Source organism: Ictalurus punctatus, chromosome 22, assembly GCF_001660625.3.
Source record: "Ictalurus punctatus breed USDA103 chromosome 22, Coco_2.0, whole genome shotgun sequence".
In the NCBI taxonomy this organism is placed as follows: Eukaryota; Metazoa; Chordata; class Actinopteri; order Siluriformes; family Ictaluridae; genus Ictalurus; species Ictalurus punctatus.
The window spans coordinates 18,872,221-18,896,900 of NC_030437.2; the positions used below are offsets into that span (position 1 = coordinate 18,872,221).

The window sequence follows — 24,680 nt, forward strand, 5'->3', positions numbered from 1 at the left end:
GCGTAGGAAAATGCGTGTAGAAGATATTTCCGTGCAAGATGATTTCTGACTAAAGAAGGAGGCGTGGAACCCTGGAGCAATATCGATCGGCGTAAAAGAAATCGTATGTAATACCTGTTCTTGAGGTTAATAAGACGGGGGGGGGGGGGGGGGGGGAAGGAGGGAGGAGCGTAGCTTGCCATGTTACCAAAAAACGTACAGATTTATTTACATCGAAGAGGTACGAAGTGCTGACACCGGAGACTCCTTTCTCTTATCGTATGAACACCAGGGCTGTTTCAGTACGGGAGGTGTTCTGTGGCAATTAAAGCACGAGCGTTAAAATGAACCCCTTTTTGCCATTTCTTTGCCCAGGTAAAAATGTTGGTGCCAAAATATAAAAGAATTCAATTTTCCATGCGAGCATGAGAACCGTTAGTGTTTAAGAAATAACACTGAAATGCAAACGTTTCATTTCCTTCATCGTACCGGGAATTTCATAGCCAGGATTCACACCAGCTAAAACGCTAATAGGAAGAAGAAAATGTAGCTTTTCATTTTCTTAAAGTCGCCATGGAAGTGCCTTGAAATGCGTAGCGTTATTACATGTGTCCGTGTGAGTTTCCACTGAAACAGGAAGTCAGGGCGGGACATACAGGAAGTCAGGGCGGTGCCAATAGCGTTTAGCGTACCTCACAGCCAGGAAACTTACAACTGTTGGAGGCGGGACACTTCAGGTTGTAGGTAGAACACAGCTCACCTAAAAACAAAAAAAACAAAAAAAAAACACCCTGATACTGGCTAGTACAGTTAGCATAGCATTTCCTTCCAGCCCGAGATCAGAGCTGACGAGGATCCGTGGCCTGCGAGATGGCTGTTGGTTTTCAGGATGTAAGAATTACAAGCCTTTCGGTCCTGATCCGCATCGTTCAATTACAGCGGGCTTTTGGTTTTAGATCTCGGCCGTCGATATCACTCCAACGACATCACGCCTTCACTCATTCTCACAACCGGTCTAACGTGACCGCCGTGCGATCCGTTTTCATTACCCCCGCTCCATCCATCCCTCCCTCCCTCCCTCCCTCCCTCCCTCCCTCTGTCTGTCTGTCTCTCCATGGTAGCTTTATTGACGTGACGTTGTAGAATACAGTGTGACTACGGATGTTCTGCTAGCATGTTTAATCCTAATTATTAGCTCACGATGATACACGCACACAAACTTATCATTATCTCCTCTTTAGGAATGCGTGTGTAGAAAAGAAAGGAAGAGATTCGGGTTGGTGCTTGGCTTCATAGCAGATGAAATATCTGCCTTTATATATATATATATATATATATATATATATATATATATATATATATATATATATATATATATATATATATATATATATGTCTGACTCTTTTCCCCCTGGTGTGCAGGTCATTTATTTACTCTTCACTGAGCTGCCAGACACGATTACCCTCAACCTGCAACACAGGACTTGGCTCGTTAGTCCGGATGTTGACTTTTTGGCAAACTCAGGACGCTAGTGCAGACTGACCAGAGGGTATGGAGGTGAAAAAGACCATCAGTGTTGTGGTGACCCTCGAATGGTGCATTACCCCGCAGGGAACGTCCTGTAGAGCCAAGAACACCTCATCATGCAATCAGTGGTGTATTTGCGCCAAGCCATCGAATTTGTTGAGCAGCGCTCCTCACTATTTGGTTCCCTGCATGGGCCTTCGGATGGGAATACCAAGCAGAGCTGGCTTGCAGGTGGTTGGGATGCAATCGGATCCTCCTCCTCACCCAGCAAGGTCAATTGGTACTCGAATACGGTGAAATTAATCCCACGGTGACCAGCCACATCCCTGCATTTGGGATGTCGGACATGAGATCAGATTTGTATTGACTTAGACTTGTCTCAGATTAGTTGACGTTTTTACTTGGACTTTTCTCACTAAATATGGTCTTGGTCCTGACTTGAGAGTTGGTAAAAAAAAAAAAAAAAATGCTAGTTGAAGTAAAGATTTGGCCTCGAAAAAAGGATTCAGCCTCGCTTTCAATTCGACTCGATCTTGACTCGGCCTCGACCCTTTTAAGACTCGTTCTGCGTCCTAATTCGCCTACGTGGCACCATATCATGCATACTCTCTTCGTGAAGAAAAAGTACATACTTTTGAGTGTGTCGCAAGAGAGTACGCAAGTACTGTGACATACTGACACGTCGTGTAACGGAAGAGAACGCTGTTGCCTAGAGCGACAGCCCTATCCGCAAGCTCCTAAATATCTACTTTTAAGTGCAGATGGAGCCTCAAGTGGGTCACAATCCCCTCAAATTTTAGGTTATATCTCTAGTGTTATTGCGACTGAAGACAGAAATTGTCTGTCAATACAGGCGTGACAGAAAAGTGTTTGCTCAATCCTTATGAGATCTCGAATTCGAATCCTGACGGTGCTACAGACATCTGTGGCTGGGAGTCCAAGACAGCAAATCCAACCAATCGGGGTCTTCCATGAGCTACTGTGCGCAGAAGAGGGTCATCAGTGCTATCCTCTGACCGTTAAGCTGCTCTGCTACGTAGCACGAACAGCAGCGCACCATGTTCGTCCAAGGATGCGTGTTAGCCTCGGAATTAACAACTGACCTAATTTGGAGAATATGAAGTAAAAATCCAAGAAGAGAAAGAAATGCTACCTATCTGTCACTCTCAACAGTCTTTATCGCTCTCTCCGTCTCTCTTATTGGTCTCCATCGCTCAATCACTGCAGACTCGGTTTCCTCTTTAGTCATTCACCAGACGTACGCACCAATCTAACATGACCACTGTGCAATCCATCCTCATTAGCCTCTCTCTCTCTCTCTCGCTTTCTCTTTTAACAGTGGATTTATTGAAGTGACTGTGCAGAATACAGTATGACTACAAATGCTACACACACACACACACACACACACAGCGCATGATGACCCAGCTGCCACATGCTGTGTGAGTGTGGTGGTCACAGCTGTGTGAATTAGCAGAGCAAAAAGTCGCACTGAACACAGCTGGAGCTCGACCTGACCTAATCACCCCTGAGAGAGAGAGATGGAGGGATAGCACAAGAGAGAGAGAGAGGGACAGAGAGAGGAATGTAAAGGGAAGGTGTAGGAAAATGCATATAATTCAAAAATGGAGAGAGAGAGAGAGAGAGAGAGCGTCCGAGGGAGACGGTTAGAACAAGGAGAAGAACAAACCGGATGGAGGAAGAAAGAGAGAGAGAGACAGAGAAAGAGAGATGGCGGGATAGCACAAGAGAGAGGGGGGGACAAAGAGAGGAATGTAAAGGGAAAGTGTAGGAAAATTCATATCATTCAAAAATGGAGAGATAAACAAAGGGGAGAGAGAGAGAGAGAGAGAGAGAGAGAGAGAGAGAGAGAGAGAGAGAGAGTTATAACAAGGGGAAGAACAAACCGGATGGAGGAAGAAAGAGAGAGCGAGAGAGAGAGAGATGGAGGGATAGCATGAGAGAGAAAGAGAGGGACGGAAAGAGAACGAGAGAGAGAGAGCGGAATATAAAGAGAACGAGCAGGAGAAATGTATAGAAGAAAGAGGGATGAACGAAGGAGAGGGAGAGAACGAGAGAGACGATTATAACAAGGGGAAGATAAAGCTGGATGGAGGGAGAAAGAGAGCGGGATGGAGGGATAGAGAGAGCACGAGTAAGAAAGAGGAATGCAGAGAGGGTGAGAAATGGAAAAAGAGTCAAATGAAGGACATAGAAAGGAGAGAGAGGAAAGAAAGGAAGAAGGAAAGACAGATGGGAGAAGGAGGGAGAGCAAGAGAGAGTGGGCCATAGAGATACGGAAGGAGACATGGAAAGAGAGAGACAAATGAATGAGGCACACAGAGAGAGAGAGAGAGAGAGAGAGAGAGAGAGAGAGAGAGAGAGAAGCATCGATGCTAATCTCTTCTATTTCTCTCAGTAGCATGCTAATGTTAGTGTTCGTTTACCATACTGGGTGGCAAACTAGTGTAACGTCTGATTCCACATCTAGCTAGCTTGTGTTAGCTTGTTACCTCAGCTAGCTAGCATCACAATGAGGGTAGCTAGCTAGCTAGGTAGTTCACTGCATAAGGGTACTATCAATATCACTTTAACATAAATAGCTAGCTAATATATTTAGGTAATGTGGTTTTATACTTGAATTCATGGAGTAACAGTATGTATTTAACCAGGTTGGAGTAGCTTATTATCTCAGCAAGCTAGCATCAAAATAAGCTTAGTTAGCTGGCTAGCTTTTTAGTTAGCTACACGCTGTTACTCCATTATATAAAGTATAAAATTGCACTAGCCACAGTAAATAAACCTACTGAAGCTAGCTAATGTTTTATAGAGACATACAAGATGGCTGTGAATTTCTGGTGCATATTTGTGTGTGTGTGTGTGTGTGTGTGTGTGTGTGTGTGTGTGTGTGTGTGTGGCAGAACAGGTGCACAGAAACAAAAAGTGCTAGCTAAGATGCTAACAAAGTATTGTTCATTCTCTGCTGTAACAGCTTGCCTTGTTTTATTTATCTGTATTTTTACAGTAAAGTGCTGTAGCATGCTAATGTGTCGTGTGAAATAATAGCTGTGAATTACTTCTAAAGACCTTCTGATGATGATGGGTGAATGCGAGAGCATGTGTGGGGGAAAAAACGGGGGGGGGGGAGAAAATGTTCCCTGCTGTTTGACGTAAACAGGCCAGGCTGAGTTAGTGAGCTGCTCTTCTCAAACAGCAAAATTCAGCTTATTCATAAGGTTTTTTTAATCTGAGCTCTGATTGAGGAGAGAAAAACTGACGGAGAGAGAGAGAGAGAGAGAGAGAGAGAGAGAGAGAGAGAGAGGTAAAGGAAGAGACAGACGGGAAAACATGGACGGATAAAGGGAGAGAGAGGTGAAATGAGATGAGAGGGTGGAAAGAGTTTGAAGAAGACAAAGAGACAGAAAGATATAGATGGAAGGAGAGACCAAGAAAGAGAGACCGCTTTTTTTTTAAGATTATGTGAGTAAGCGAGTGAGAAAGATTAAGGTGGAGATAAAAACAGACGATGGAGAGAAAGAGTGATGGAAAGAAGTGGATAGGGGAAGAGAGATTTTGAGGGAGGGAGAGAGACATATAGAAGGAGAGACATGTAGAAGGAGAGAGAGAGAAAGAGAGACTGGAGTAAGTAGAGATGGAGAGGGAGATGGGTAAAAGGAGCGGGAGACAGGTAGAAGGAGAGAGAGACAGGTAGAAAGAGAGACAGGCGTAAGGAGAGATGGAGAGAGAGATGGGTAGAAGGAGAGAGAGAGACAGGTAGAAGGAGAGAGAGAGACAGGTAGAAAGAGAGACAGGCGTAAGGAGAGATGGAGAGAGAGATGGGTAGAAGGAGAGAGAAAGCGACAGGTAGAAAGAGAGAGATAGGCGTAAGAGCGATGGAGAGAGGGAAGGATGGGTAGAAAGGGAGAGAGTGACAGATAGAAAGAGAGAGAGAGACAGGTGTAAAGAGAGACAGAGAGAGACAGGTAGAAGGAGAGAGAGACAGGTAGAAAGAGAGACAGGCATAAGGAGAGATGGAGAGAGAGATGGGTAGAAGGAGAGAGAGAGACAGGTAGAAGGAGAGAGAGACAGGTAGAAAGAGAGACAGGCGTAAGGAGAGATGGAGAGAGAGATGGATAGAAGGAGAGAGAAAGCGACAGGTAGAAAGAGAGAGAGATAGGCGTAAGAGCGATGGAGAGAGGGAAGGATGGGTAGAAAGGGAGAGAGTGACAGATAGAAAGAGAGAGAGAGACAGGTGTAAAGAGAGACAGAGAGAGACAGGTAGAAGGAGAGAGAGACAGGCATAAGGAGAGATGGGTAGAAGAAGAAAGAGAGATAGGTAGAAAGAGAGAGAGATGGGTAGGAGAGAGAGACAGGTAGAACGAGAGAGAGAGACATAAGTAGAGATGGAGAGAGATATGGGTAGAAGGAGAGAGAGACAGGCACAAGGAGAGAGGGAGAGATGGGTAGAAGGAGAGAGAGAGAGACAGGTGGAAGGAGAGATGGAGAGACAGCAGTAGTTGTGAAACTGAAGGAGTAAAGCCGTCATGGCTGATGGACTGCGTGTGGATTAACAGGAACATTGTGTTTGATTTTTTACCGAACGGTTCTTTCAGCTAGTTCATAAAGTGTGTGACACCATGACTCAGTGTGTGTGTGTGTGTGTGTGTGTGTGTGTGTGTGTGTGTGTGAGCTGCAGAGGGTCTCATGTGGGAGCTTTAACACAGTGCCACGTCTCACGGACATATTATCACTCTGCTCCTGTAAACGCAGCCTCCCACGAGGCGGCCGTTCACGTTTTCACCGTCACTCTGCTGCACTTCTAATAAAAGCTGCAGTAATGGCCAGGAGGTTATGAGTTCAAATCCCAGGAGAGCCGCTACTGAGCCACTGAGAGAGAGAGAGAGCTCTAAGATCTGTGCTTGGAGGAGATTTTGCCTCGATGTCTCAGAGAAGGATGGAGAGAGAGAGACGGGTAGAACGAGTGACATGGATGGAGAGAGAGACTGATGGAAAGAAATGAAAGGAGGAAGAGAGGCAGGCTGATGGAGGAGGAGAGACAGGTGCAAGGAGAGAGGTGGATGGAGGGAAAAACAGTTTAGGGGGAAACAGCATAGGTGAAAAGGTGAAAAGAGAGAGAGCTAGATAGAGTGAGACGGGTGGAAGGAGAGAGATGGATGGAGAGAGATTTTATGGGAAAACAGATGGAAGGAGAGAGACAAATGGAAGAATATAAAGACAGGTGGAAAGAGAGATATAGGTCGAGGGAGACAGGAGGAAGGAAACAGATAGGGAGAGATGGAGAGATGAGAGGAAGAAGAGAGATGGATGGTGAGAGAAACAAGTAGAAAGCGAAAGCGGAAAGTGAAAATCGATGGAGAGAGACAGTTTAGGGGGAATAATATAAAAGGAGAGAAAGCCAGATGGAAGAATAGAAAGACAGATAGAAAGTGAAATGAGGAAAATAGACAGATTGAGGGAGGGGGAGAGACAGGTGGAAGGAAAGAGATGAATGGAGAGAGGCCGAAAAGAGAGATGGAGTCAGAGAGATTGTAGGGGAAATGGGTATAGAAAGATAGACAGGTGGAAGGAGAGAAATGCATGGAGATACTGTATAGCTGGAAGATGAGAGAGAGAGAGAGAGAGAGAGAGAGAGAGAGAGAGAGAGAGAGAGAGAGAGAGAGAGAGAGAGATTTGGAGATAGAGAGAGAGACAGGTGGACGAATAGAAAGACATCTGGGAAGAGAGATACATGGAGAGTATAGATGGAAGGGGGGTGAGAGACAGGAGGAAGGAAAAAGATGGAAGGACAGAGACAGGGCAGGGAAAGAGATGGATGGAGAGAGAGCTTATGGATAAACAGATGGAAGAATAGAAAGATATAAGGGAAGAGATGGAGAGAGACAGACGGAAGGAAAAAAGAGACAGACGAAAGGAACGAGATGGAAGGATAGAGATACAAGAGGAAGGAAAGAGATGGACAATCAGAGAGAGACAGTTTGGGGGGGGGGGAGATGGAAGAATGGAAAGATAGAAGGATAGACATGATGGATAGAACAGATTATTTATCTGCTTGGGGACTTTTTATTTATTTGTAAACTGGTCTAGTTTGTCATGCATCTTACTAAATAACTAACTAGTTTGGAAAGGAACGAGAAGACTTCAGCTAACCGCTGATTGGGTGTTTAACAACACGTGATTAATTTCTCGCGTACGATTGGTTCATTCATATCAAAGGCGGAAGTGGCTGTGCAGCTGCTGTCCACCGTTAGTTTAGTTATGTTGGATTGGATTGTTGGAGTTTGCGAACTTTAAAGAATATTATTAATGTTTTTATGAGCTGTTTGGTAACAGAAGACGTTGTTTTAACTTTGGTTTGCAGCTGTGTTGTAAGTTTACTCGGAGGCGGAAGACCGGTTCGAGTGGCGAATCACCGACGCTGTGGCTGTAAACGTCCGGTATGGAGCCAATTTTGAAATTTAGCCTCGTTAGCTTAGCATAGTTGTAGTTCAGCTCAGACAGATTGTCAACAGTTAAACCATGCTAGCGAAATAATATACAGTTTCTCGATTATTGATGATACAAATGATCAACTTTAATGCACTGGGGCTTAATTAAGCTTTATTAGATGATAAATTATTTACCTATACTGTATTTGTGCATTTATTTGTAATATTAGACTCCTTAAATTAGCTAGCTAGTCAGCTAGGCCGAAACGAACAAAACATAAAACTAAATATAAAATATAATATTATCTTTGTCTTACCGGTGCAAAAAATAAGACATGGATATATAAGTATGTCTATGTCTTTATGAATGTATGTGTTTATTTCTTCGCTTGTCCTACAGTTCAGTGCAAAGGTTTGTGCACCCTCGTTTTCACGTTCCACAATTATATTTCTGAATACATTTCACTCCAGAGTCTAAACATCTTTTCAGATCTCATGCTGCTTACTGAAGGAGCAAGAGACAGGTAGAAGAAGAGAGAGAGAGACAGGTAGAAGAAGAGAGAGAGAGACAGGTAGAAGAAGAGAGAGAGAGAGACAGGTAGAAGAAGAGAGAGAGAGACAGGTAGAAGAAGAGAGCGAGACAGGTAGAAGAAGAGAGCGAGACAGGTAGAAGAAGAAGAGAGAGACAGGTAGAAGAAGGGAGAGAGAGACAGGTAGAAGAAGGGAGAGAGAGGCAGGTAGAAGAAGAGAGAGAGAGACAGGTAGAAGAAGAGAGCGAGACAGGTAGAAGAAGAGAGCGAGACAGGTAGAAGAAGAGAGCGAGAGACAGGTAGAAGAAGAGAGAGAGAGACAGGTAGAAGAAGAGAGAGAGAGACAGGTAGAAGAAGAGAGCGAGACAGGTAGAAGAAGAGAGCGAGACAGGTAGAAGAAGAGAGCGAGACAGGTAGAAGAAGAGAGAGAGACAGGTAGAAGAAGAAGAGAGAGACAGGTAGAAGAAGAAGAGAGAGACAGGTAGAAGAAGGGAGAGAGAGACAGGTAGAAGAAGGGAGAGAGAGGCAGGTAGAAGAAGAGAGAGAGAGACAGGTAGAAGAAGAGAGCGAGACAGGTAGAAGAAGAGAGCGAGACAGGTAGAAGAAGAGAGAGAGACAGGTAGAAGAAGAAGAGAGAGACAGGTAGAAGAAGGGAGAGAGAGGCAGGTAGAAGAAGAGAGAGCGAGACAGGTAGAAGAAGAGAGCGAGACAGGTAGAAGAAGAGAGCGAGACAGGTAGAAGAAGAGAGAGACAGGTAGAAGAAGGAAGAGAGAGACAGGTAGAAGAAGGGAGAGAGACAGGTAGAAGAAGAGAGAGAGAGAGACAGGTAGAAGAAGAGAGAGATGAGTTGGAGGGGAGAGAAACGGGTAGAAGGGGGGACAGATGGGTTGGAGGGGAGAGAGGCAAAAGGACTGAGAGACAGGTGGCAGGACAGAGAGACAGACAGGCAGAGGGGGGGGACAGGTAGAAGAAGAGAGAGACAGGTAGAAGAAAGAGAGAGAGGTAGAAGAAAGAGAGAGAGAGACAGGTAGAAGAAAGAGAGAGAGAGAGGTAGAAGAAAGAGAGAGAGACAGGTAGAAGAAAGAGAGAGAGGTAGAAGAAAGAGAGAGAGAGAGGTAGAAGAAAGAGAGAGAGAGACAGGTAGAAGAAAGAGAGAGAGGTAGAAGAAAGAGAGAGAGACAGGTAGAAGAAAGAGAGAGAGGTAGAAGAAAGAGAGAGAGAGACAGGTAGAAGAAAGAGAGAGAGGTAGAAGAAAGAGAGAGAGAGACAGGTAGAAGAAAGAGAGAGGTAGAAGAAAGAGAGAGAGACAGGTAGAAGAAAGAGAGAGAGGTAGAAGAAAGAGAGAGAGAGACAGGTAGAAGAAAGAGAGAGAGGTAGAAGAAAGAGAGAGAGAGAGGTAGAAGAAAGAGAGAGAGACAGGTAGAAGAAAGAGAGAGAGGTAGAAGAAAGAGAGAGAGAGAGGTAGAAGAAAGAGAGAGAGAGACAGGTAGAAGAAAGAGAGAGAGACAGGTAGAAGAAAGAGAGAGAGACAGGTAGAAGAAAGAGAGAGAGACAGGTAGAAGAAAGAGAGAGAGACAGGTAGAAGAAGAGAGAGACAGGTAGAAGAAAGAGAGAGAGACAGGTAGAAGAAAGAGAGAGAGACAGGTAGAAGAAGAGAGAGACAGTTAGAAGAAGAGAGATGGGTTGGAGGGGAGAGAAACAGGTAGAGGGGGGAGAGAGATGGGTTGGAGGGGAGAGAGGCGAGAGAGGCAAAAGGACTGAGACAGGCAGAAGAGGGGGGGAGACAGGTAGAAGGAGAGAGACAGGTAGAAGAAGAGAGAGAGAGACGGGTAGAAGAAGAGTGAGAGACAGGTAGAAGAAAGAGAGAGAGACAGAAGTAATAGAGACAGGTAGAAGAAGAGAGAGAGAGAGACAGGTAGAAGAAGAGAGAGAGAGAGACAGGTAGAAGAAGAGAGAGAGAGAGACAGGTAGAAGAAGAGAGAGAGAGAGACAGGTAGAAGAAGAGAGAGAGAGAGACAGGTAGAAGAAGAGAGAGAGAGAGACAGGTAGAAGAAGAGAGAGAGAGATGGGTTGGAGGGGAGAGATGGGTTGGAGGGGAGAGAGGCGAGGGAGGCAAAAGGACAGAGAGACAGGTGGCAGGACAGAGACAGACAGGCAGAAGGGGGGGGAGACGGGTAGAAGAAATAGAGAGAGACTGGTAGAAGAAGAGAGAGATGAGTTGGAGGGGAGAGAAACTGGTAGAAGGGGGGAGAGACATGGGTTGGAGGGGAGAGAGGCAAAAGGACAGAGAGACAGGTGGCAGGACAGAGAGACAGACAAAAGGGGGGGAGAGAGATGGGTTGGAGAGGAGAGAGACAAGTAGAAGGGGGGAGAGATAGGTTGGAGGGGAGAGAGACAGACAGGCAAAGGGGGGGGCAGGTAGAAGAAGAGAGAGAGACAGGCAGAAGGGGGGGGGGAGATGGGTTGGAGGGGAGAGAGGCAAAAGGACAGAGACAGATTGCAGGACAGACAGGCAAAGGGGGGAGACAGGCAGAAGGACAGAGAGAGAGAGAGAGAGAGAGAGAGAGAGAGACAGGCAGAGGGGGAGAGGGCGCGACAGGTGTAAGGAGTGAGAGAGAGAGAGAGAGACAGGCTCATGTCCTACTCGTGCTCCTGAGTGTGAGTGTGTGTGTGTGTGTGTGTAAATTTACACATAAGAAGAGAAACTAAAGTAGGTCTGCACTTGATTGGTTTCAGTTCGTATCGTTTGCATGCTGCGCTTCTATATCTGGAAGATTCCGTCGAGGTTAAACTGGTCTGTCTTCGTCCAGTGAGGTTCATATCTGAGCGCCTGCGTTAAAGTTCCAAAATGGCCTCCTTCTGTGATGTTTGTTTGTTTGTTTGTTTGTTTTCTAATGCACATCAGTTTTCATGGTTCTGTCTGTTCATCTTTAATCGTTCTGTTCTGGTTAAAACCCCCGCCTCTGAATCATGGCCGTGTTTGTTTCCGTACATCGATCGGGTCGCGCTGCGGTATCTTTCCAGTGAAATACGCTCCCGGGTTTGTATCCGGTCCACCATTTTGATGACCTCTGACCTCCAGAATATCAACACGGGATACCGAGACTGTTCATGAAAATTCCTACGACTCGGTTGCTGTAATATTTATACAAAGCACTAATTGATTTGATTTGATTTGATTTATTTATTTATTTTTAACCCGCAAACCAAGAAGAAATGCAAATTTCAGCACTGAAGTGCACGTACTCCAGGCGAAGAGAAAGAACCCCTCAGACTGTACTGACCCGTCTGTTCGTCTTTCTCTCTATTCAAATACACATTGATTTTGTTTTCAGCATGGAGAGCGAGGCCTGCATGGAGAACCGGACGCCGCTGGGCCCACTCACGCCCTCGCAGCAGAATGGTGAAAGCGGGGCTCTGGATTTCTCCAAACTCACGGCGCTTCAGTACGGCATTACGCCAAACAGTTTCACAGCGTTCCCCAGACACAAAGGTGAAAGAAAACGGAGAACGTCCTGAGACTTCTCGTCTTGGTAAAGTAACGTAACGTGAATCTCGTATCTCGTGTACATGTTTGGTTTAAACCCCAGATAAATCCAGAGTGGCTCAGCTGAAGGCGAGGAGGAGGTCCACGATCGGCGTGAGAGGATCCCCTGAAACAAATTCTCTTATCTGCTTCAGAGCCAAGCAGGTCATGAAGACTCCTCCTCGCACCCCTCAGGTGTGTGCTTAATTACCCTGTCACCTACCCCCCACGGGCCTCTCTACACTCTCTTTTCTTTTCCTCTCTTTCTCCCTTCCCTTTCCTTCCTTTATTTCCTTCTCTTCCCTCCATTCCTCCCTCTCTTTCTCTCCCCTTTCCCCTTTCCTTCCTTTATTTCCTTCTTTCTTTCCTTCTCTTCCCTTCATCCTGCCCTCTCTTTCTCCCTTCCCTTTCCTTCCTTTCTCCCTTCTCTTCCCTCCATTCCTCCCTCTCTTTCTCTCTTTCCCCCTTTCCTTCCTTTATTTCCTTCCTTCTCTTCCCTCCATTCCTCCCTCTCTTCCTCCCTTTCCTTCCTTTATTTCCTTCTTTCCTTCCTTCTCTTCCCTCCTTCTCTTCATCTCATCCCTTCCTTCTCTTCCCCTCCTTTTTCTTCCTTCCATCCTCTCTTCCCTCCCTCCCTCCCTGTCTTCGTCCCTTTCCCCCTTCTTTCTCCCTTTCCTTTCTTTCCTTCCTTTCTCCCTTCTCTTCCCTCCATTCCTCCCTCTTTTCATCTCTTTCCTTTCCTTCCTTCATTTCCTTCTTTCCTTCCTTCTCTCCCCCCTCTCCATCTCTTCCCCTCCTTCCACTTTTTTGCAATTGGAGTTGTAGTAGGAACTAGAGGGGAAAAAAAGATCAACTATGAGTGTTATATGAACTTTAGATTTTTGAGTTGTGTGTGTGTGTGTGTGTGTGTGTGTGTGTGTGTGTGTGTGTGTTTGGTCTCCGTGTCCTTGTAAAGCACTTGCTGGAGAATCCGCTGTCTTCGGGCCACGACTCCATAAAGCAGAAGATGGCCGCTTTCCAGCGCGTGATGGAGACGGACGAGGAGAATACAGAACGATCCGTCTCGCCCGTGAAGGAGGGGAAGGAAGAGGAGGGAGCGAGACACACTCAGTCTGGTCAGTTTATTTCTCTAAATCAGCTCGTGTTTATTAAAGCGGGGGGGGCTACGCTATTTTCACATCAGCGTTAACGCGCGGCGAACTTTTCACAACATCTCCGAGTTTGTTTGTTTCTTTCCGTTTCTGCAGACCTTGACGGCGGTTCGGAGGAGAGAGAGAACCGACTCCCTCCTCTAACCCCTCCTCTATCGAAGAGACGCCGCAGGGGAACTCCTCACCGGGGTTTATGGGAGGAGCAGTTCGAGGAGGAGACGCTTTCCGAGCAGGTCAGCGCGCAAAACACTGCTCTAGGAAAACAATCAACTCGAAGACCGGAACGGGTGACTCTCGTGGTCCCTTAGACCGCTCCAATCTTCCGACACGTCACGAGTCCTCTGCAGGGCCGTGCGATGTGTCACAAATATCACATCGCGATTCTTCTACCATACACAATACAAAAACTGTTCGATATTTACATTTATTTACGCTGTTTTTGAGCGTGTTTTTTTTTTTTTTTTAACGTCAGCTGCTTTTTAGAAAAGTAAAAACATCTCCTTTAGAAGGGACGTCTGAGGAAAAAAGCGTGTTACGGATAAACGGCGTCATTATATTCGATGTATCACACTTCACACATGTTGTAAATGAACTAAACGTCTTGTTACGGAGAACCTCACCGTATCGACACCCTATCCCTGCGAGCGAGCGGTCGCTATAGAAACCATAACGTACCAGAAAGAGGGCGCATATTATATAGGACGAATCGATTCCGACCAATCAGAAGCCAGGATTCAAAATGATTATCTAATATGAACTGCAGCAGTTCCAGATTTATGAGAGCTGAAAGAAGCGGCACAGACGTCCTGTGAAGTCCTGCACGATACGTCTTTGGGGAAATCTCTTCCGGTCTAGTTGATGATTTTTAGACACCACAAAATAAATATTAGCTTTCGTCGCGTTCCTTCGCAGAACTTTTCTTATGAGCTCCAGCTCCGGGAAATGTCATTCAAATGGCAGGAATAAAGCTCATTTTGAAGCAGTGCCGAGACTGCGTCCGTGCGTCCGGTTGAAAAGCACAGAGCCGTTTTTATTTTCTAATCGTCTCCGCTTGAAGAACAAAGCGCCGTCCTAGCTGTCTTATTAGCAGTAAGTTATAATCGAAACGAATCAGGGATGACGTTTCACCCTGGGAGTTTGGGCTCGAGGGTTCGTGTGTAATTTGCGAAGAAAGAAATATAGCTGTCAAGAATCACACCAGGATAGCATTCGACGCTAAGCGTCAGTCTGCGTTTTTCATGTCTAATTCGCCTGGTCAGGAACACAACAGGAGGGCGTTTCTACAAGGCACGTTCTGGCGAAACCCGACAGTAATGGAGGCCTAACGAAGCTCCTCAGACAGAACTCCGGCGTCTTTTCTTTTTAATAATGAAACAGGCGGTACAGAAGAGCACTAAGTAAGCCGTAAAACACATCAAGGCATGCCGTTATGGGAAAACAGTCCAAGATGGCGTGACGAGAAGTGCAGTGAGTCGCCCTGATGGATGATTAGTTTCCTCTAACGCCACGTCCTGAAGTGTTCTATCCCTCGTTATACCACAGCGATTCGCTCACTTTTATCCGTTTACGTTTGATTTTGTACGTCAAGTTAGTTCCTGTTCTCGCTTGCGTTAGAGAAGCCGTTCCTGCACCAGCGTGACGGTAACGAGATAAACAAGTTTAAACATGCACGCCAGATTTCAGTAAGTAGTAGTAATAAACAAACAAACAAACATACAAACAAACAAACAAAAACCCTGCGAGATCCAGGTCAATAAATCCCGGTCGTTTTTTCGAGCACAGCACGGTCGGTGAGCAGCGAGGGCGTTATCTCGGCTCACCCTGTTATCCGAGTTAGTGGAAATAAACAAGCTGACCTATAAAAGTTATGCATCAATAAAAGGACAACACGGGACACAGATTGTGTGGGTTTGTTCTCGGTACACGTTGCATCACACGACGATGATTTATCTCCCTTTAACGTGCGCTGGCCTCGGTGGAGTCGAACATACGGAGCAGATGGGCTGAGCTGGCACAAAGTAGAGCAAAGCTCAAGCAGAGTAAAGGAATTCATTAATATCTAGCATAGTTGTTGTTCTTATTATTTTATTCTCCCCCCACAAACTAGGTGGAGTTCAAAAGCCCGAAGATGGCGCCGAGTTTGGGTTTGGACTCGCAGTCTCGGCTGATGTCTTTACCCATGCTGTCGAATCCTGAGCTGGTCAAAACCGGTACGTCAGACACGGGAAGAAGAAACAATGCTCTGTTTTCCTCCTTTACTAAGGATTATTATAATGTAGGACTAGACCACTGTGGCCCTAGCAACACCCCAGCCTCGCCCACCCATTTCATAGAAGTGTTTTCTGTGCTTTCAGGTGACGTCGAGGTCTCGCACGCGTCCAAAAAGAAACGCGTTCGTTTCGGCGCACCCCTCTCCCCCGAGTTCTTCGATAAAAACCTCCCCCCCAGCACCCCGCTCCAGAAAGGTGCCACGCCCGCCCTCCCGCCGTCATCCACAGGGCGCAAACACTCCCTCCTTAAAACACCACAGAGGTTCACGTCTCCTCCGCCTCAGCCCGATTTCAGCAGCCCTGATCGAAACGGAGCATCGCCGGTCCTACCAACAACACGCACGTACAGCGACGGGGGCGTGGCCAGCGACGAGGTGGCTCTGGACAATCGAAAGGTTTTGATGTTTACCGTTTTCAAACAAATTTGGGATCCCGTTGTCACTGACGTGCCATGTGTCTACCATGAACATTCGTTATTGTACCAGAGACGTAAAAAAAAAAAAAAACCCCACAGTTTCTGCACTCGCAAACACTTTTTTTCTCTTTAATCATCACAACGTTTTGCTGAGACAGCGATCGTTTAAATCTCGTTAAAAGCACCTTGATTGAAAAAGCCGGACTGCACTCGTGAGCTTCTTGTTGTTACGGTAACGCTGGCACTAAACCCCGCTCCGTAACGCACGTGTAAATGACACGTGAAGGAAGTTGGAGTGCAGGGTGAGCGGTTTAGGTGACGTGTAAACAGGACCAAGGGAATGAAACCGGTTAAGCAGAACGTGTCCTGTACATGATGATCAGTTTTTTATCTAATATTGGTGTAAATGCTCGATCTGCCGTTCTCTCTGCTCTTAGATCGCCTTCCCCATCATGGATGAGGAGTATGATGATCCACCGCTGGACAGTAAAGGTAATTTCTTCAATTATTTGTAAACCTTGGTAGGGCTGGGCGATATGAAGATATAATATCAATACCGTGATCGATCGCGTCACCTTTTGCGAGGTACCGTGATCGATCGCATCACTGGTTTTTTTTGGGCGGTCGGTTACCGTATCCTTCGTACCGTGATACGTTTCCTGTAATCGTTAATTAAAATCGGTCGCTGTGCTTCGACAGACTCGTCTGAATTCGGCGAGGTCACGGCGCATCACGAGCCACTCGGTAAAGACCCTGAAATCACGGACGCCGCTTTTCAAGAAGACGAAGAAACCCGGCTTTCCATCACTGCTACTCCTGACCGTCCAGCACATCCTCCAACAGGTGACGTGATCACACCCGTAATGGAACTCCCGTGTGTGTGTGTGTGTGTGTGTGTGTGTGTGTGTGTGTGTGTGTGTGTGTGTGTGTGTGTAAATTTACACATAATAAGTAAGAAGAAACGTATTATCAGCTCAGATTGACACAATAAATAGCTTTTTTGTTTACGTTTTTTTTTTTTTTTTTTTTAAGACTCATTCTCACAGCGCAAACTCATTTGTCCTAGAATCGATTTTCATCCCCCCCTTTTCTCGGGTTAATAATAATCGGGAGGACGCACAGGAAGCCGAAACGATCCAGCGCTCTGCCCGACACCTCCGTTCTCCTCGCTCCCAGACAAAAACGAGGTGTTTTTTGCGATTGCACTTCTTATCGTCTTCTCCAGCACCCCTCACTTTAAGTCATCAAGCCTCTGAATCAGACGCAGCCAGGATCGGGGAAGATCGGTTTAGCACAACGCGCACGATGCACCTTTTCAATCACGTTCTCAACCCCGATGCTCTGCTGGGTTCGAGAAGGAGGTCGAGTGTAGACGGGTTTACGTCGCGTGTTTCTGCTGTAGGATAAATCATCGAACGTGAGCGTGTGTGTGTGTGAGCACTGCTAAGTCTAAAATCCACCAATAGGAGGACGGGATATTATAGGACCAAACTCGCAGGATAGCTACAAATACACTAGTGATGATGGCCAAATGTAAATGAAACAAAACTATAGAAGTCGGTCTGGATAAGGGCGTCTGCTTAAATGTCATAAATGTCTTACTTGCAGCAGAACCAGAGCTCAGCACCGAACCAGACCAGCGTCAGACGCCGAAGACTGCAGAGTCCTCTGCTGAAGCTCCTCGCTCTCGTGGGAGGAAGAAGAAGGTACGTCTATTCGCCTTTTCAGACTCTCCCTTAAAGATAACTTCGTTTCCTTATTTAACCTCAATTTGAAGTGTTTTTACTGCAGTTCTGAATATATCCAGTAGGTGGCGGTATTAATGACATGTTAACGCGAACGAGTGGACAGCTGAAATACCAAGAGCGTACAAGTGTGAACAAAATACAAGCAAATAATTATAAACGTAGAACAGTAAGAAGATACGGCACTGATCCGAGTCCGTCACGTTAATTATTTTGTTTTTGTTTGTTTATTTATTTTGCTTAAAGTTCTTATTTTCTTCATTTAGTACTACCCTTCAATAACTACGTAAGATATTGACGTGTTTATAAACAATAGACAAAATTATTTATAAATAAATAAAGACAAAATAATAATTTACACCCATCATCCTGTTCAAAAGTTTACACCCCCCTGGCTCTTAACGTAACGTGTTGTGTCATGAGCATGAGTGCCGAGAGAATAAAACGGCTTCGTCGTACGTACTTCCTCTGTTCGGATTTGTGAACGTTTGGATATCTGGACTTTTGTGTGGTGAAAGAAGTGGAAACTTAAATTAAATGTGATTCAGTATTTTATTTGATATTACATACTTTTGTACGAGTTAAAAATGAGTGAATTTCCAGTTCTAGTGAGGTCTCGTCGCTTCCATCTATAAACAAAACAAAGAAATAAAGCACGGATGGACTCGACGTACACGGACCCGCAACCGATGTTGCTTTACGTAAGCCGCTGTTATAAATAAATAAATAAATAAATAAATAAATAAGTCTCAACATTCCAGGTGTGTCCTGATTGTATAATATAGGACCACATCTGCACGTGAAGTGGCCTGAAGTCCAGTGTAACCACGACAGATTTCCACCATACTGATGTCGAATCACAACAAAAATACGCCTCTAATTCCACCTACGGTTGACATCCGTGACAAATCAGTACCTCGGTGTATATTATCAAACTGTCTTAGGATATTTAGGATGATAATAATAATAATAATAATGTTTAGAATATTTGTAAATATTATAAAGATTTATGTCTCTTGCTGTAGCGTTTCATCTCATCCCAGGACTCTTATTCACTCTTATGTGCTCACACTGAACATCAGGGCTGGGCGATATTACTATATAACTTCAATATTGTGATAAAATATGAAACGATATATTTTTCTGTCAAAAAAAAAGCAATTTTTTTTATTTATTATTATTTTTTTTTAAATAATTCCAGTCTGACTGGACACTGTTAATTTGGTGTCAAATATTGAACGTAATCATTTATTGATATAAATAATAATAAATGGGACGGTGTGTATTGTTAACATGACTATGCGGATGAGTCGAATCTTTTAATTAAACAAATGCAAATAAAGATTTAAAACCGTCTATAAAAAGTTTCTCATGCGCGCAGCCTGCCTGTGTGTTTCAGCAGCCGACGGCGAGCGAGACGACGGAGACCAGAAGGAGCTCTCGCTCCGCCGCCCAGTCCGCCAAGGGCAAGATGAAGGTACGCGGACTGCCTGTGCGCTTTTAATCCCCCTCTCTCGTTTCCTCATTCCGCACTGTGTTTAACGAGCTCTGGATCGCGGCGGAAACGAGCGCCATCGCGTGTTTATACGGCGCTGTACGTCTTCCTTCCTTACATGGCTGTACAGTTATGTTTTCAGTTTCCATATAAATATGTACGGTACTTTTTAAAAAAAAATAATTTCTTGTTTTTTAAAATTTAGATGCAGTGCTTTGAGAAAGTATTCACCCCTCTTGGTGTTTTTCCTATTTTGCCGCCATATAACCTGGAATTAAAATGGATTTTTTGGGGGGGCTGATTGGGAGATGCTCGCCCCCAAGGGAGCCCCCGCTTTGAAAACCACTGTTTTAAGTCATATTTATGCAGAAATGTGGAAAATTCTTTGAATCTTTTACGCTAATCCGACACTCCTGTTTCGTTTCAAGACCTCGTCGGCGAAGAAGAGATTCTGGACTAAAGAGGTGGACCGCTCGCTCTACGGCAAGAGAGGCTACGCCTCCAAAAACCCTCTTCTCAGCCCCATCGTGGAGTCAGCCGCGTCCAGCCGGAGCAACACCCTGACACGACCACGTACAGGCAGGAGCACACCTGACCCAGATAATGCATGTCATAACCTACGAGCGCGTTAATCCAAACCCGTCATTTGTAGCCGCGCTACTGTCAGAGCTGCCGTTATTGAAACCGAATCAACACCTTCCGACCAATCAGAACTGAGCTGCAGCGTACAATAAAAATAGCGCCCGTCGCGTGCTCCTCCAGAGCCGAAGTACCCGAACGAAACGTCTGTCTATCTCGGTCTCGTTCGACAGACGCTCCAGTAAGGTTTCAGTTTTTCACCGTGTCTCTGTTCGAATTAAAATCACTGGACCTGAACTTCAATTATAGTCCCGTATGAGATTTCTGTTTTATTCAGATCTTCTATTCTAATTCCCCCGTGTGAAAGACGGTCACAGCCGTCACGCTATCAGCTGCCAAGCGTCTGTTCCGTCACGTCCTGAGCTCTTTATTTAAATCCGTCTGAACCCCGAGGTTAAACATTGACTGTTAAATGAACTTTTACTAAACGTTATCGCCGTCGCCGCTGGTGCTTTTGAATTTTTTGGTGGTAAACAGACTATAAAATGGCAGCTGTTTCGATGCGGTCGAGATGTGCATGAGGAATACGGATGAAAAGGGCAACGCTTTTTTACAGCGTGTGTTTGACTTGGACAGATTTTCTGTTAGTTCGATCCTTTTTGTTATTTTTTTCTGGATATTTTTCAGCCTGCATAAAAGGTTGTTTTTTGTTTTTTTAAATATTTAAAAAAAAAATTTAATCTATGTCTCCTTATCATTCTAGTTATCTTTACTGTTATTATTAATTAATTTATTTTTAATTATAAAAAATGGTAATGACATTTTGCGTGTTCTTGACCTAACAGCCTGCACTTCACCTAAAAGGCCTGTAGGTGGCACTTGGACATCATTTAAACAACTTTGATCGTTTCATCAAACGGTAAAGTAATACAACGTGCAGTACGTACTGTAAGTGAGAGTAAAACCGAACTTACCGTTAACACGACTTCCAAATACGCCGATGCGTCTGTCTGTCCGGACAGGAAAGAACTGTACTCGTCGTTTTTACTTTTTTCTTCTTTTAGCCATTTCACTTTTGTTAAAATAATAAACAGTCTGGCTACGTAGTTTTCGACCGACTTACGAATTAGACGGGGAAGTTACCGCGCTGCTGTTTCGTGATTCCTTTTTTTTTTCCTGCTGTCGAGCCGTAGCCAATCACTGAAAGAGCCGTACGTGCCGTAGGTTCCCGACCCATGCGCTGCAGTAGACGTTGATCAATCGTGGGGCAGAGCCCTCTCGTGGTCAAAACGGGAACTGCAACAAGCGCTAATAATCAATCCGTAATGGATCTCACTTATTTATTTATTTATTTATTTATTTATTTATTTATTTATTTATTTAGTGATTGTTACGGCCAAAAATGCTTGATTTTGCTGCAGCTATTTATTTATTATTTATTTGCGACTTGCAGAGGTTTTGTACTTTTCTTTCGGAAAGCTAGTTCAATCTGCAAAATCTGCAAAAGCCCAAAACTGCGAGCTCGTCTGAATACTGCGGCGTTTGCTTGATTTTGCATCGATTTCCACAATTGCAAAATCCTGGAGCGACTGAATAGACATCCGTGGGAGCAGCTTTTTTTTTTTTTTTTTTCCCTCCCCCGATGATCGTTCTATGAAGATTCCAGTTTAAGAGAAGCGAACAGGACAGACGATGACCGTGTCGGCAGATTTGGGCTACTTTTAAAACTACCACACGTTCCCCCGTGATCCTGTTTTATATCAAATAATCTGATTGAAACGTAACACGTAATCTCTTTAAAAGTTTTTATAGTTCTAGTACTGAATATACAGGAAGTAACCGCTACTCTGTCATCCTTCACAGGTGAGAATCCCGACTGTAGTCCCGCTATAGCTCCCATCGCTAACCCGATCACAACCGCGCCGGCTGATCTGGTGGCTGCGGCCGCTCTGTGGCGCCGTCGCTTCTTGCGTCAGGGCAAAGACAGCGACTCGGGCGGTAACCTGGCCGACGGGAGCGAGCGCTCTGTCCGTACGGACGCTCCTGTCCAATCGGAAGCCTCCGCGAAGCCTTCGGTCGCGTCTGCCGATAAACGAGCAAGCACGGGTAGAGCCAGAGGAAGACGGGGCGCGGCGAGCCGGAGCTGGAGCGGCGCCGAGGCGAAGGACGGGGGTGAGGGCGGAGCACGGAAAACTGTGGGCCATCAATCGGAATCCAACCAGGAGGAGAATCCATCAGGAGGGCAGTCCACGTCTGAGGAGTTAAATCGGAGCGCAGAGAGGAAAGCAGAACCGGAAACTCGGAGCGGACAGAAGAGCGCTAGGACGAGAAATAGCTCTGTCGCGGAGGAAGAGGAACAGTTCGAGCAAAGAGGATTAGAGAAGACGTGCGAGGACACGGTGGAATCTTCTGGAAGCGAGAGAGGAGAAGTGGAGAAGAACAACGAGGACATGAGACAGACATCAGGACATGAAGTAGAGGAGAAGAACGACGAGGACTCGAATCCATCTTTAGCCCCCGTAGAAAACCTCGAGCCCTGGCAGCAGCCGGACTTCTTCTGCATTGAAGACGTGCTGAAGCCTGTGGCGAAGGGTCGCGGCTCAGTGAGACGCAGCCTGAGACACCGCCGGAGCGTGGACGTCCTGGCCGAAGGTCTAGCCTGGGTGGAGCACACGTCCCCGCAGAGGATCACTACAACCAAGAGGAGGAGGACATGCACTCTGAGCGCCGTCTCTCAGCCTCCTCCGTTTCCTGAGTCCAACGACCAGTAACCAGCCTCTGAACTTTTTTTTTTAACCATGAATTTTGCTTAGATTTTAGATCTTATCTGATGTTTGAGAAGTTATCCTGAATCCACACTTTCAGTTTAAATCCCTCGTGATTCAGATCGGGCTTCTTCGGGATGTTGGCGACGCGATCGCTCGTTAGAGGAATCTCACGTAGGTCACTTTTTTCGTTCCTTGTCGTGTTGTTTTTTTTTTTTTTTTTTTTTTTTAAATAAATAAGTCCCTAACACTCCCATATAACATGTACAACTACATCAAACAGATTAAACAAAATTCTGAAGAAATATGAAAAAAAGAACAAGTTTGTATGTGTTTTAATAAAATAGATTTAAATAACTATTCTTTTATTCGTTCCTCTTTTTTTTCTATTCCTTAGTGTTTTTTTGTTTAATTTTAGCACAGCTAATTCTTTTTTCTTCCCTTCATTCGTTCTTTTCATTTGTTCCTTTTCCTGCCTCTTTTATCTCTTTTTTTTTTTCTTTTTCTTTTTTTTAACATTTATTTATTTATTTTAAACCCAAACTCCATCATTTATTTTTTTTCTTCTTAGATTTCATTCCTTTTGCTCCTTTTTTTTATTTTATTGATTTGTTTTAAATTACTTTTTGTTCTGTTTACGGATTAAAACAAGGCTAAATTTTAGCTCCTTTCTTTTTAGAATTTTTTTCATTTCATTCCTTTATTTTTGCTTTTTTGTTCGTTCTTGCGTTCATGTTCTAAATTTCGGTGCTGTATTAGTTTTTTTTATTTTTATTATTTATTTTTTTTTGCTTTCACATTCTTTGTCGCTTTCTTTTATTCCATCTTTCACTCTATTGTTATTTTTTTAATTACCCTTATTGTTTATTTTATTTATTATTATTTTTAAAAATTATTTTCTTAGTTTCTTGTGTAATGTCGGGCTCGGACCAGCAGAGGGCGATCTGGACCTTAAAATGTAGAAGCCGTGGCTGTGTGTTCTGTGTTTTAGGGGTCTAGCAGTAACTAGTGTAACTATTAGTAACCAGTGTGTGATGGGGTGATTAATAGCATTTATTCTAACGAGGTCCAAAGAAAATGTTTGGGAACGCACATTTCTACTTAATCGCAAAAAAAGAAATGAAAACGACACAAATACGTTCGAATATATCAGATAAATCACGACAGTACGTTAAAATATTTTTAATAATAGTTTCATTACTATTCGTGCCACAGACAAACTTCCGACAATCCGAAAATAACGTTTATTCACGGTTTGTTTCTCTTTTTTTGTTGTTGCTGCCTGTATCATTTATATCATTATAACACGACGACATGTTTTAATTACATCCCGAGATGACGAGAGAACAACTGCTGCTCTTTCTAAAATGCCACAATGCAGTTCGAGCTCTAAGGATAAAGCCAGTCCTGTTACAGAATACCCATAATGCATTGCGGTGCTCGGAAGGGACATGGGATTAAATTAAGGAGTCGTTTTGGACAAAGGATCGGTTTAACGAATGACCGCATCCGGTTCAGACTTCTGAGATGGAGAAACATTGCCATCTAGTGGACTGAAGGGACGTGAAGAAACTTTTATTAGAAGAATTGTTTGGGCAAATGAATATTTTTACCATGGTTGTCGAAGAGCGCCATCTAGTGGACTGAAAGAGCCTCAACGCTCTCTGGGATTGAACCTACAACCTTACGTAGGTTTTAAAAATAGTGTGTATAAAATTAGGGGTTTTAAAATGTGCTTTAAGTTTGTAATGTATAATAATGCAAACTTAAAATAAAATTATTTACTTTGTGCTCACTGATGTTTAATTCATTCATAAAGTATTCGTTCAGAGTGCGATTTGTTTCCTGAGACGTCTGGTCTTGCGTGCCCTCTGAGGAGTGTGTGTGTGTGTGTGTGTGTGTGTGTGTGTGTGTGTGTCTCGCACCGTTGGAGTCCTAATGGTTGTACTAACTGTTTGTTCCCATCCAGAGTGGGATGGACGGACAGAGGGAGGGAAGGAGGGCGTGAGGGAGGGTGAAGGCGGCTTAGCGCCAGAACAATGAACTCTTTTGACCGGAGAGAAGCCCTCAAGACATGTGGCCTCCTATCACCGTGGCAACAACCACCGTCCCACCCCGCGACCCCCCTCGTGGGACGGCGTGCTAGCTGACAGCTGGAGAAGGAGACGAAAATGGAGTCTCTTTCACAAGGAGCGTCCTCCACTTTGTTGTGTCTCATGACGTTCGCGTCTCATGATTTTCCCGCCTCAGA

The 24,680-nt window shown here is 44.8% G+C and overlaps 1 protein-coding gene across 6 annotated transcripts; it reads left to right on the forward strand.

The window, feature by feature from the left end:
* The first annotated feature begins 7,731 nt into the window (after positions 1-7,731).
* Positions 7,732-24,224, forward strand: cdca2 (cell division cycle associated 2). 6 transcript variants are annotated; one of them, XM_017452564.3, is made up of 13 exons: positions 7,732-7,962; positions 11,819-11,976; positions 12,074-12,204; positions 12,965-13,124; positions 13,257-13,393; positions 15,268-15,370; positions 15,515-15,825; positions 16,283-16,337; positions 16,545-16,688; positions 17,454-17,551; positions 18,972-19,067; positions 19,514-19,664; positions 21,528-24,224. In XM_017452564.3, exons 2-13 carry the CDS (start codon positions 11,820-11,822, stop codon positions 22,433-22,435), a joined length of 2,451 nt encoding a protein of 816 aa, XP_017308053.1. In that variant the 5' UTR covers positions 7,732-7,962; position 11,819; the 3' UTR covers positions 22,436-24,224. The 6 variants fall into 6 exon arrangements, with proteins under 6 accessions (XP_017308053.1, XP_053530573.1, XP_053530575.1 ...); XM_053674598.1 differs by having other exon boundaries at positions 18,990-19,067; XM_053674600.1 differs by having other exon boundaries at positions 18,993-19,067.
* Positions 24,225-24,680: the final 456 nt, after the last annotated feature.